The following is a 12,226-nucleotide window of genomic DNA, read 5'->3' on the forward strand; positions in this document are numbered from 1 at the left end:
CTGCAAGCAGACCCGGCTCTGTGGGCTGGCTGCAGCCAGGAGGCTGCAAACAACTGCTCCGGACTCTGGCATGTTGGTGCTCCGGCAACTTCCAAGGTAGACATTGTGTTTTTTTTGGCACCCTGGCCAAAAAACGTTGCCTACTTCTGCTCTAGAAGGTTACCCAAAGTTTGTTCCAACCTTTCTGTAATGGAGAGCAACCACCGTAATTTGAGCTTCAGGGGATTTTAGGGGAAAGTCCAAAATTTAGCATTTCCCTGAAGCCCAGGAAAACTGCTGTTGACTGGAAATGACCTGAAACCACAGAGGACAGGGAGGGTGTGGAAAAAGTAAAACACCCCCAAAACTTACTTGAAACTGGACAAGACAGCAGAGCCCTGGAAATACTGTGGAAGTCCCATGTGTTTCTAGGGGCAGCCAATCAGGTTGTTCGATTCTCTGCTTTGGCAGGGAGTTTAAAAGCCCTGCCCAGAGTAGAGCAGGTAAGTGCCCTCTGCCCTAGGGGCTGTGGGGATAGGCATACTGGGTGTCTGCCCCTGCAGCTGGGCATGGGGCGCAGGGTGCCACCACTGCAGGGGCTTCTGCCTGCAAGGCATGGATCTCCAAAGGCTTGCTCTGCTTTACTGCTACATGGGAGTAGAGGGGAATTCTCCCTCATGCCCCCACCTAAAAATTGTTGTTTAGTAAGTGGTAAGCTTTACTTTTTTTTACAATAGCTGAAAAACAGCCTGTTCAGTGGTAATCAGCCCCATGGCAGGTTCCCTCAGCCAATGAAAGGTATTCATTTGTACCTGTGTGCATTTGGCTGGGCAGGGACATGTCTTGCTGTAGCCTTATTTTGTTTATGCAAGACACAAAAAGTTGAAGGAAGTCCGGTCTCTGGTTTCCTGGTGGAAAATCAAGACACAAATGGATTGAGTGATTTGTCTGTCACTATAAACTGTGGCATAGTCAGGAACTGGACCTAGGTCTTTGAACTCACAGTGTGGTATGTTAGAAACTACAGAGATACTGAAGATGAATAACAGCGTGTAAGATGTCTTGTCCACTGTGGAAGGGAGGGCCAGACAGGACAGGGATTTATTATCTGTATCAGTCTGATTCACGAGGGAATAACAATTCGTAGCTCAGCCCTAGGAAGGAGAGCATGAATTATCTATATAAGTGACCCTTGCTGTTAAGGGAGACAGGCTTGATATGATGCAATATTTTAAAACTCTGTTAAGGATAACTCACTGTCTGACAGCTTTCACTTAGACAGCCAGATACCCTGTGGGTTTGTCTAGACTAGAAATAAAAGTTTCAAAAGCATCCAGGCCCAGTTCTGTAGTACAGCTCAGCTATGTGGGTCAGCGTGTAGAGTAAGAAATGCAAGAATCTGCAGGAATCACACTTTACAAGCATTGTATGCTGCTATTTCTCTGCTGCAAAAGTAAGTCCAGTGTAGACTTATGGCATGTGCATGCCATTGTCACAGCTTTGTATAGATAGATACCTGGACCTTCTTTAAATGAGCTGGCTTCAGTATTAGCAACAGGTTGGCACAGCAGCACAGAGCTCAGCATGAGCTTATATTTATCCTACACCTCAGGCAAGTTTTAGTGTCAGAGCTGTGGCTGCACTGTTACTGGCGCCTGAACCAGCTTGTTTAAAGCCAGTTTGGGTACCTCTACACTTAACCAGCAGCACAGGCCATTCTCAAAAGCTCTTCTATACCAGACATTTGCATCACTTTAACTATGTGTGAACTGGATAGTCACAATAGTACAACCCCCTAGTGTAGTGATGCTGCTGTGCTGGTATAAACATGCTCTAACCTGGTGTATCTAGTCCCGTGTGCGAAGAGAAAAAGCCTTTCTGTGGAGAAGTCAGTGGCCACATATGGCTTTTACTTTTAAAAATAAATCACATAACTGCTTTTGAGTACTTGATTGTGTCATAGCCTTAATTAATACAACTGTAAACGGAGGTTGAGATACTTAAAAAATCTATTGTTCTAGGACAGTGTTTCCCAACCTTTTTGAGCACAAAGCACACTTACATTAATAAATATTTTCCACAACACACCTGTTAAGGTATTTCCCACCCCCATACTTATGAGCTCATCACCACAGCTCAATTCTGCCATGCAGCTGTTCAGAGCCTTGCAAACTGTGCGTCCCCCACAGCCAACACGTGCACAAGTCTTTTGTGAATATCTCACTGACGTGGCTTACTCCTTAGTGCTAGGCAACTGGAGAACTTTCTTTTCATTATTCCAAAATACTCATGGTACACCAGGGAGGCCTTCGCGGCACACCACCGGTTGAAAAACACTGTTCTACGACACTCACATGAACCACAACAAGAGGCATAGACAGACGTGACAATTTTCACCCAATCTGGCCCCTGAAAGCACTCTACAAGTGTGACCAAACAGAAGTGCATGGCTGCAAAGTGCTTTAAAAGGGCCCAATCCCACACATGAAGGTTCAGATGAAGATGTTTCAAAACATAGCATCTTCAGTAACTTGTGTCTGTCTGTGTCCCAGCCCTGAAGCTGTTTTCAGAATGGGAGTGGGGAAAGGGAGTAGAGGGGGTTGAGTCTGGGATTTTTTCAGCTGGCGCTGGAGGGTGGGGTGGGTGGAATAGAGCTCCCCAAAATGGTGGGGCTTCAATCCACCAACCCCACCTTCTAGTGCCTGCTGAAAATCCCCCCAAACTGAACGTCCTCCACCTCCTTTTCACCCTCCAATTTTGAAACCAGAGACACCCAGGGAGGAAGGAGGGGTTGTTGCTAGGGGAAACTGGCTTATCTCCAGCAGCAGGATTCCCCAACCACAGTGAATTTCCTTTGGACCCAACAGCGAACTTCTGTTTGGTTCTGGGGGACACTGTAACTCAGACAGCTTCCTGCAAAGCATTATGAATTACAGTGTGGGGCTGTTCTTCTGTCTGAGCCCAAGGTAACACATATGTGGCCTGCGACACATGGCTGAGGGTAACTTGTAACTAGAGTCAGTGATTGGTCATTTTATTTGAGTTAAACAAAAAGTGAAAGCTCACACGCAGACAAGATGGCTGAGTCAGATCCTAAAGGTCTGGAGAAACGATAGCACGGAGACTGATCTGCAAAGAACTTAGAACTGAGAAATTCTGTGCTGGAGAGGGTAGTAGGTAATTGATTAAAGAATGAATAAAGGAGTGACAAAAGCAGACCAATGAGAGTTAATTAACCAAACAAGAGAAAACACTCTTTCAACACACCTATTCTCAAAAAACCCCAAGGGGATTGTAAAGAACACTTGCTGCGCATTGTATAAAGACAATAACTTGGAAAGGATATTTGAACATCTGCTTCTTGTCTCTCACTCCAAGTTACTTGCTTTCTTTCTCTCTAATGAGAAAGCAATACTAAATTTAACCAGGGTGGGCTTCCTTTGCTTTAAAGGAAATCTCTAAAACTCCATTCATTTCCTTTTTGTACACCAGGAATAGGAGGTAATCCAAGTGAGGGCATAAAGACATGAAACTATTTACTTTAGGTAACTTGCCCATTGACACATTATATGATATAGAACTGCAGGAAAAAGATTCCTAAGTGGGGCAGTCTGATGAGGGGGGGTTCATGTATTTGGTACATGGAGAAGATCTGCTTCTCAGGTTTGGGAGGTAGGGTCAAACTAGCTGCATCTACACGAGACACTGATTGTGCAGTAGCCCAGTACTACTGTGCAGTAGAGTTGTGTGGCAAAAACTGTGATGCGACACTACTGTGCAGTATTATTAGGCTACAGCACAGTGGTGTCACAAAAAGGGGTTGGCGCTACTGCACAGTAAGTACTAAATGACTGTGCTGTAACAACTGCAGTCGGCATCTCCTGTAGACATGGCCACTATGATTGTGCACTCCAGTAAGGAGGGAAGCTGGATGAAGTACAGATGATCTTAATTTAAGGCTCCTCCCTTTCCTACCAGGGGCTGTAGATCTGACAAGTACATTGAAGTTGGTGGGAAAATTCCCATTGGATCAGATGCTGCTGTTTGGTAGGAGAGGGGGCAGAATGAGCGCCTCTTACTCTATTACAGAAGATGCCTTTGAACTGGAATTTTTGGATTTAATGAAGGATCATTACAGGAAAGGCAAATAAGATGAATTAAAAAAAATGTAAATTTTAAGGACCTGACACAAATCCTGTTAGAAGTCACAGAAAGATTCCCATTGACCTCAGAGAGACTGTGTTACATCTTAATATTTGTATTATGAGTTAAACAAAAAGTTCCCCCCCGGAACATTTTGCAAATCCAAAATAAAATAACATCCAGTGGATTTTTTGCAGTACTGACAAGGATTCTGAAACCTATCTCTACAGGAATGAGTTGTATGTGAGTGACATTTCTGAAGACAGAAGCTACAAGAAGATAGGACTAGAAGAGACCTTTGAGCCTGGTCCCCTGTTATTGCAGGCAACCGCATCATATACCCCTTTTATAAAACCATCCAAATTCCATCTTAAAACTTCTATAGTGGTTGGCTTTTTTTTGCTCTCATTATTACTGGAGAGCTGTTCCAGAACTTCACTACATTGGTGCTAAGAAAAAAAAAAGAAAAAAAAAATATATAAAAATTTCCTGCCTAAATTTGTTCATGGCCAGTTCATACCTATTTGCTCTTGTGCCAGCATTGTCCTTTAGCTTAAATAGTTCTTTTCCCTTGGGGGTGTTTATATGTGATCTCTTTACAGAGGAGATGATTGCTGTCTTGTTTTTTTGGAACTAAGCAAGCCAGGTCCTCTTCTAGTCTCTGCTCATATATAACACCCTCCTTTCCTGGGATCAACCTACCAGTCCTTCTTTATACTTGTTCCCATGTGAATTTATCTTTCCTGAATGTGGGTGACCTGAAATATACACAGTATACCAGATATGGCCTCGGCAATGTCAGGGCAAGTTCTACCACAGCACCTCAGCAGTTTGTCACAACTCTGAGCTGGAGGAACCATCTGTAGCGGAGCATAGATAGTTCATTTACTTTAGCTAATTGGTCCCTGGCCTTACTGATGAAACTGCAAGCAGTGGTGATTTAATCTAGAAATGTGTCAGTGTGAACTGGACCAAGTAGCTAACTCACTCCATATATATAACTGAACAGTGATTTAATGGTAACCAGTACTTAGTGTCCTAGCTTAGTTTCATACTGGTGAGAGTGAAATGCTCTAAAATCCCATTCTGCCCTCTGTTGTGAGAGACTATTGTAATTCCATGATTCTGATGCCAATGCAGAAGACCAAGACTGTGAGAGGCAGACCACAAGTTCATTGTGTAATAAGCCCATTGATTGCCCCACAGATTGAATTTAAGTAGCTCTTACTGGCTTTTCCATATCTTGGAGAGCTGTGATTTGAGACAAATGAGTTCATACGTTGTGAACAGAGCACACGCTAAATACGACTTGGTATTTAAACAATATGAATATTGCCGTGGTAGATCAGTTTCTACTAATTTGGCTGCTCATTTGTATCAATTCATTTACAACGGTTCCCCAGCCACGGAAGCATTAATATTGGACCCATGCTGCCTTGCATTTGGAATTAATGATGAGACTGAATTTTTAAAAGTAGGCAATATTTTAAAAGTAGGCAGTAAGGGATGCAGTGCAGTAGCCAGTGGAGACACTGGGCTCATAATGTGTGTATCATCTTGTGTGACTCCTATTCAACTGCTATCTGTTTCTAAACTATAATGGCACGTATATATAATTTGATAATGCCTTCACTTGTGCTAGCGAGTGGCACCATGAAAGAAGACCCTGCTTGCTCGCTTCTGTTCCATGTATGCCAAATGCTAAAGCAGTGATGTGGCTGCTATTGAAGAGCTGTTTAGCACATGTCAGCAGCCATGCCTGGGAGGCGTAAGGGGGGCAATAGGTATGTCCTGGGCATGTGTCAAACGGTGGGGACAAGGCACTTTTTTGGTATTTGGTGTTCATGGGCAGGGCATTGTGATAGGGTCTCCTCCTGTCATGGGCATAAGCCAGGGGTTTTCAACCTTTTTTAACAAGTGTACTCCTTCTGTCTCAAAGTTTCAACTCATGTATCCCTTTGTATTTTTTTTCTTGTTTTTAAAGGGTGGGGCAGAGGGGGGCAGATTGAGGCCCCTGCCATGGGGGAGGGAGTGGGGCTGAGGCAGAGGCAGGCGCTACACAGCCAGGGGGAGTGTGGGAAGGAGTGGCTTGTCTGGGGGGGAAGGGGCTGCTCCCACCATTGCACACATCCCACAAAGGCACGGCGGGGCCTGTGCCCCCATATCTGTGCGTGGGGTGGGGCCGGGGCTGCACTGGGCTCTTCCCAGCTGGGGCTGGGCTGTACTGTGCTGGGGCAGACGGTGGCAGTGCTGGGAGGGGGGCTACAGTAGGGGCTGCAGCTGGGAGGGGGGCTGAAGTCCCACTCCCAGCACCACCACCGCCTGCCCCAGCACAGCCTGGCACAACCCCCCTGCCAGAAACAACCCAGTGCTGCCCTGGCTCCAGCCTGGTGTGGCAGCCTGCCCTCACCCCACGTGCAGATTCAGGACCACACGTTCCCCCCATGCCCTTCTGAGATGTGTGCAATGGCGGAAGCCAACCCCCCCGCGCACAGCTCAGTCCTGTGCCCTACCCCAGCTGGGCAGCCCCTACCTCTGCCCCAGCCCCACTCCCTCCCCCACCGCTGGGGCATCTGTCTGCCCTCTTCCCTCACAACAGACTTACCAGCTGGACCCGGCTGCTCTCCATGCTGCCGGGCTGCGCTCCTGGCTACCTGTGTGCTGTGCTTCAGCTGTGCACACGCATGCAGCATTTATCGGCCACATTATTGGCCACATCAGTTCTGTGTACCCCATGACCTTTTTAAGTACCCCTAGGGGTACGCATACCCCCGGTTGGCAACCACTTGTATAGGGTGTCTGTATTGTTTAAATTGGCTTAATGTAGGGCAGAACAAAAGAGATGAGTCTCTGTTACAACTCATGCCCAGAATTCAAAGCTGTCGTGTTTCTTCCTATAGAAGCATGTAAGCCCTGGCTCAGTAGTGTTGTAGGGCATATTTGAGGCCCATCAGGATGGGACTGGCACTGAAAGAATGGCACCTTCTCTCCATTAGATTTTGCTGTGAGTAGTCATAGAGTCCAAAGGACTTCCTCTCCTTGTTTCTCTGGCTAACGCTGTGGAGCCATTGGTTACTCTGACTAGTACTGTGGAGCCAGATGAATGGTATTCTGTTCTGCCCCAACATCAGAACTGTTGAGTGCCCCAGTACCATCTGCATTACTGGTGGCGAGTCTCTGTGAGCTAAATAGGATCCAGCTTGACCCTTCACATTTGTCGGTGGAGTTTGCATTCAGTGGACCGTCAGTGGACGGTCACTCAAAATTCATCTTTTCCCTTGTAAACTGGATATGGATTAATTAGCAGAACTAACAGGAAGCCCGTGATGCCATTGTTACTGAATTCCTGCTCAGAACACAGGCTCTAAAATGGGTTAAGCTGTACGATATCAGAAATAGGAGTGTGGTGGTTTGGCATGTGAATATTTTCATCGGCCTCTCTGGTGTGGGGTGGATTGGGAGAAGGGCTAGGATTAGAGAAAAGAATTTTCAAAATACAACTTCCCTCCTGTTCATGGGGTGTGTGTATTTAAACTTTTCAGTATCTAATGAGCACAACTTTCTTCTTTCTCTTATCTTTTTCCTGGATCTCTTCCTGTCCCCTTCCATGCTCTGTTTCTCTCTCCATCTTTCCAGGGTATCCAGAAAAGAACTAACTTATTGAATGAAAGCATCGGGCCTGTTCTCCAGTACAATAGCCCTTTCTTAGCTGCACTGAGATCAGATTGTTTGTCCCTGGTTATGTCTTTAAAAGTGCTGCAAACCCATCCCATCCGCCCCATTACAGGAAGACATATCAAGCACTTAACCTTCATTTAAACAGAGGGCTGGGGGCATTTAAAAAGCTGCTATCTTTGGAATGAAGGCTGGGCACTCCCGTTGCAGGTTCTTGCAGAACTAATGCTTTGCAACGTGTCTGTGCACCCTTAAACAGTGCTCATGCAGTCCCCAGAAGGGGAGCAGGTTAGTGAAGAGGAGATGGAGAAACAGATATATATTGCCAGGCTGTCTTCAGAGTTGCAAAAGGATTGGGTTGCCCAGTTCTCATTAATTTCCAGATATTGTGTCCAGTCCTGTTAGACAGTTTTGAAAATCTCACTACTTGAGTGTGAGGATCCCATAGCTCATCCCATTACTTCTAGTTGTAAGGGATACTTGCTGGCTAAGTCTCTAGTAACAAATGTTTGAAGTTCGAGTTTTATTGGCTAGTGCTGGCACAGAGGGAGTAGTGGTCAGGGGTTATATGTGCCTGATCTTGTCACCATGAGGCTTGGTGCATCTTTGTGTTATTCTTTTACTATTTCTATGTGGGAATCTCACTTTCTAAATAGGCAATGGTATGAACACCGTGGGTGCGCAGGCAGGGGTGTGCAATTGCTGCTTTTTTCCACTGCATATGCCCCTGCATGTGGGGTTTGAGCAAAGCAGCTTGTCCTGGGTGGGGAAAGGGAGGCTCCAGCAGTCTTAACTAGGGCTCTGGAGGTCTTCTGGGGCCACGGCAGCACTGATCTGACCTCACAGAGCCTGGCCAGCAGCCAGAGCATGGCTCTGGATGGCCAGGCTCAGGTACTGGCGGTGTATGCTGTTGCTGCATGTGCCACACTGCTTTTTTTCCCATGGCTTTTTTTGACATGGGGATCTCCTAATGTCAAATTTTGGCACCACGCTGCAAATTAACAATGTGGCAAATGCTTGCACGTGCGCCGCATGCGGTTTATGGTGCGTCAGACAGCTTTGAAGGACTGCAAACTGCACATGCATGCTCATCTGGACATGCCCCGTGAGCTGAAGACCACAGGAGGAGATTTTTAATCTTCATGGTTGTGACTCTGCTGGAAAGCAGCTCTTGAACTTTGGTTCTCCTATGGTGGCTGACTCTGTCTAACATCTATCTTGAAAACATACCAGCAAAGCAGAATTGTTGCCTTGTTCATACAAAGCAAAAACCTAAGTTGGCTTCCAGTCAAAATGCCCTGCATATTTTTGGTGCTGTAGAAAAATAATGCATGTTATCAGTATGTTTCTGTTATGGGAATGCCTGGGAGCTCTATATACAGTATAAGCAGATAGCGTAAAAGTCCTTCCCAGTGAGTTGAGTTCCCAGTGTTAGAATCAGAGTGTAATTCCTCACATTAAAGACTGCCTTTCTCCCTGAGTAGTCTCATTGGTTCCAACTGGTAGATGGTACGAATGAACATATGGAAGAAGATCTGGATTTGGCCCCCAGTAAGGAAACATTATCTGGGAGGTGATGCTTCGAGACAGCTGGTTTCTCTAAGACATTGGCTGCAATCCTGTCCCAGCTCCCTGAAACAAAGCCTTGTTTTGTGTCCCACATTGCTATAAATCAGTTCTCTCTCTAAATGAATCAGTTGTGTTACACTAGGTGGTTAAAGGGAAATCAGGCCTACTCATAATGTATGAATGAGTAAGACACAAGAGGGGTTTGGTCCCTAGTCAAGTAAGAGCATATCCTTTAATTCTTGTTGCCTGCTTTGACCAAAAGGGCTGAAGATATCTTTGTTTCTATCTTAGGTTAATGGAGACAGCGAAAGAAATGACCAGGGAATCATTACCTATCAAATGCCTTGAAGCAGTTATCCTGGGGATGTATCCTTTACTGTGCAGGTTGTTCCCTTGGAGATAGCCACTTAAAAAACCCTACTGACTATGTGTGCACTTCATGGATGCAACTTGCCAGTGCCAGCTGAAGGTGAGTTGAAGGGGTTTGCAACATATCTGGTATTGATCAATAAATCATTGAATCAGATCACCTTCTCAACAAGGATTTGAATATCTGCCTATTTGCTTTGTGTGATAAAGGACCTTCAGCTGGTATAAATCAACACAGTCATCTCCAGTGCCTACTAGGGTGACTTACACCACCTGAAAGCCTAGATAAAAAACTGTCTGGTTCTGCTACTGCTCTATCCCACAGCTACCCTGGGTGAATTGTTACATGTGAGCCTGTTAAGAGTTGGAAATTCAGTTCTGCTCTATTGAGGTTTCTTTCATGCTTGTCCATTACTGTGGTAGCTGAGTCCTGGTATTTTTTGCCTCTTTTGAGCTGCAGTTGCACTGTGTGCAGAACTTGGTGTGTACATACTGTACTGACGCATTTAAACCACCTTAAAGTGATGTTCTGGTTCTTTTTCAAACCCCAATAGCCAAAAGATATTCTGCTGAGGGTCTCTTCCTAGCACTCTTGTTTTGCCACCAGCAAGTCATCCTGATTTATCCCAAGTTACTGTAATAGTACAAGCAAGGCAGGACTCTGTGAGCTGCTTCCTTCCATCTGCATTTGCCTGGCTCGTCCTCATCGCATGGAAAGCATGTGGCAGAGTATTGAGGGCCTTCAGTGTAAAAAGGTGAGGTAAGATTTTTTTTTTTTTCTTAAGGAAAATGATTGAATGGGCTTGGGAAGGAAGAGTAACCAAACCTTCCCCTTGCCATCAGCCATCCCCACTATTTTAAAAAAAAAAAAAGGCGCTAATACTCTAGCTAGTGTCTTTCATGCTAGCTCTGCGAGTGAGAGCCAGGCTGTCCTTCCAGTTACATGCAGACAGCCCCCTGGAAACTGAGAAGAGAATCTGGCCTCAAATCTTTAAAATACAATCCTCACTTGCAATGATTTCTTTTGAGATCCAGATACTTTGTCTGACAAGAATCTGCCTTTGCCTGTTGAGCCAGCAAAAAACAGAGTGATCGCAACTGTTGAGAGTGGATCTGGGCACCCATGCAACCTTTCAAGGCTATAATACACTTGTGCTTGGATAAAAGGATCTAAACAGAAAATCAGGATAGGAAAGGAAGGATTGGGCCTAATTCTGATTTTATTTATGCCAGCTCATTTACACTGCCATGTCTCTGTTACCTTGAGCAAAGTACTACTAGTACAGGATCATGTCTGCAGAGTTTTGTCATTTCCCTCTGGATGGATTCTCTGCTCTTGAACATAAACAGCCTTTTAGCTGGGCTGCAAGCAGGGGATTTTATTTCAGATATCCATTTATGGGACTGAAAAAACCAAAGTTCTGTTCTTCTCACAGTATCTCATATTCTGGTAGGCAGAACAAACAGGGAGAATCAGATCTAATGCTATTCTGGCTCCTTAAAAGTGCTTCCCTGAAGTGCACCAAAAAGAAGAGAGAGATGATATAGTGTGCGGGAGGTTTATCTGTGACAGGCATGGGGGATCTGATCCAAAATCCATTAGTCAGTGCGGGTATTTCTGTGGCTTTGGACCAGGCCCCTGATGTCTCCTGATTTTGGATTTTTGCCCCCAGCATCAACCTTTCTAAGAAGACAGCAGCAAGTGTGGGCCTCTCTCAGTTTGTTTCCAAGGTCAGGCTGTCAGTGGATAAGAGACGCTCCTTTTTCCCCACTCGTCTGAATGTCAAGATGATGTTTTCAAATGCGTCTGAACTACGCATCCCTGAATTTTTTGTGTCGCCCTCCAGTTCACTTCTCTGTCTGTGGAAATAAGATACTGGTTATAAAAACTTCTGCGTGCTGACAAGCTTCACTGTTGCTTGGATACCAGAAAGGCCATAGACCAGCAGAACAGCCCTCTGTGCAAGTCCTTAACCAGAGACTTCTTAGCTCAGAGCAGATTAGTGAGCTGTCATTTTAAACAGGCTGCTTGCTGGCTCACGCCATTAGCTTTACCAAGTGACTTTTTTTTAAATCACTTTTGTAATCTTTTTTTGTGTGCAGAATTAGGTTTTACATAATTTGTTTCATGCTAGATGTGCAAAAGTGCTTGTATGTGGTAATAACTTCAGTGAAGAGTCACTGGTGCCAGCATATGCAGAGAAAGTAGCTGTTAGCACACGTTCACATACATTTGTGAATATGGGATTCCTAGAGAATAGAGCTGTGAAGAGATCTCCTGGTCTGTGTATCTGTCTAATCTGCCTATCAGCTGATACAGCTGCTTCACTGATCCAGGAGTATTTCTCCTAAGATTTTTTTCCTGGTGCCTTGTGCAGTTTATACAGGCTGACCGTATGGAAATCCCAGAAATCTAGGACATCATCTGGGAAATCTGGGACACTGTCCCTCCCCCCGAAATTTCATGAGTTGGCAGGGGTGAGGCTGCATG

At 45.3% G+C, this 12,226-nt stretch overlaps 1 protein-coding gene across 1 annotated transcript in view; it reads left to right on the forward strand.

Moving 5' to 3' along the window:
• The window catches only part of VASH2 (vasohibin 2), a 69,944-nt gene that overhangs the window by 24,950 nt on the left and 32,768 nt on the right, over window positions 1-12,226 (forward strand). Inside the window, exon 5 of the mRNA XM_019549455.1 lies at window positions 9,658-9,732. Coding sequence (XP_019405000.1) covers window positions 9,658-9,732 — 75 coding nt within the window. The remainder of the gene's footprint in view (window positions 1-9,657; window positions 9,733-12,226) is intronic.

The sequence above is a fragment of the Crocodylus porosus genome, unplaced genomic scaffold (assembly GCF_001723895.1).
Source record: "Crocodylus porosus isolate Cpor-Errol unplaced genomic scaffold, CroPor_comp1, whole genome shotgun sequence".
Classification (NCBI taxonomy): Eukaryota; Metazoa; Chordata; order Crocodylia; family Crocodylidae; genus Crocodylus; species Crocodylus porosus.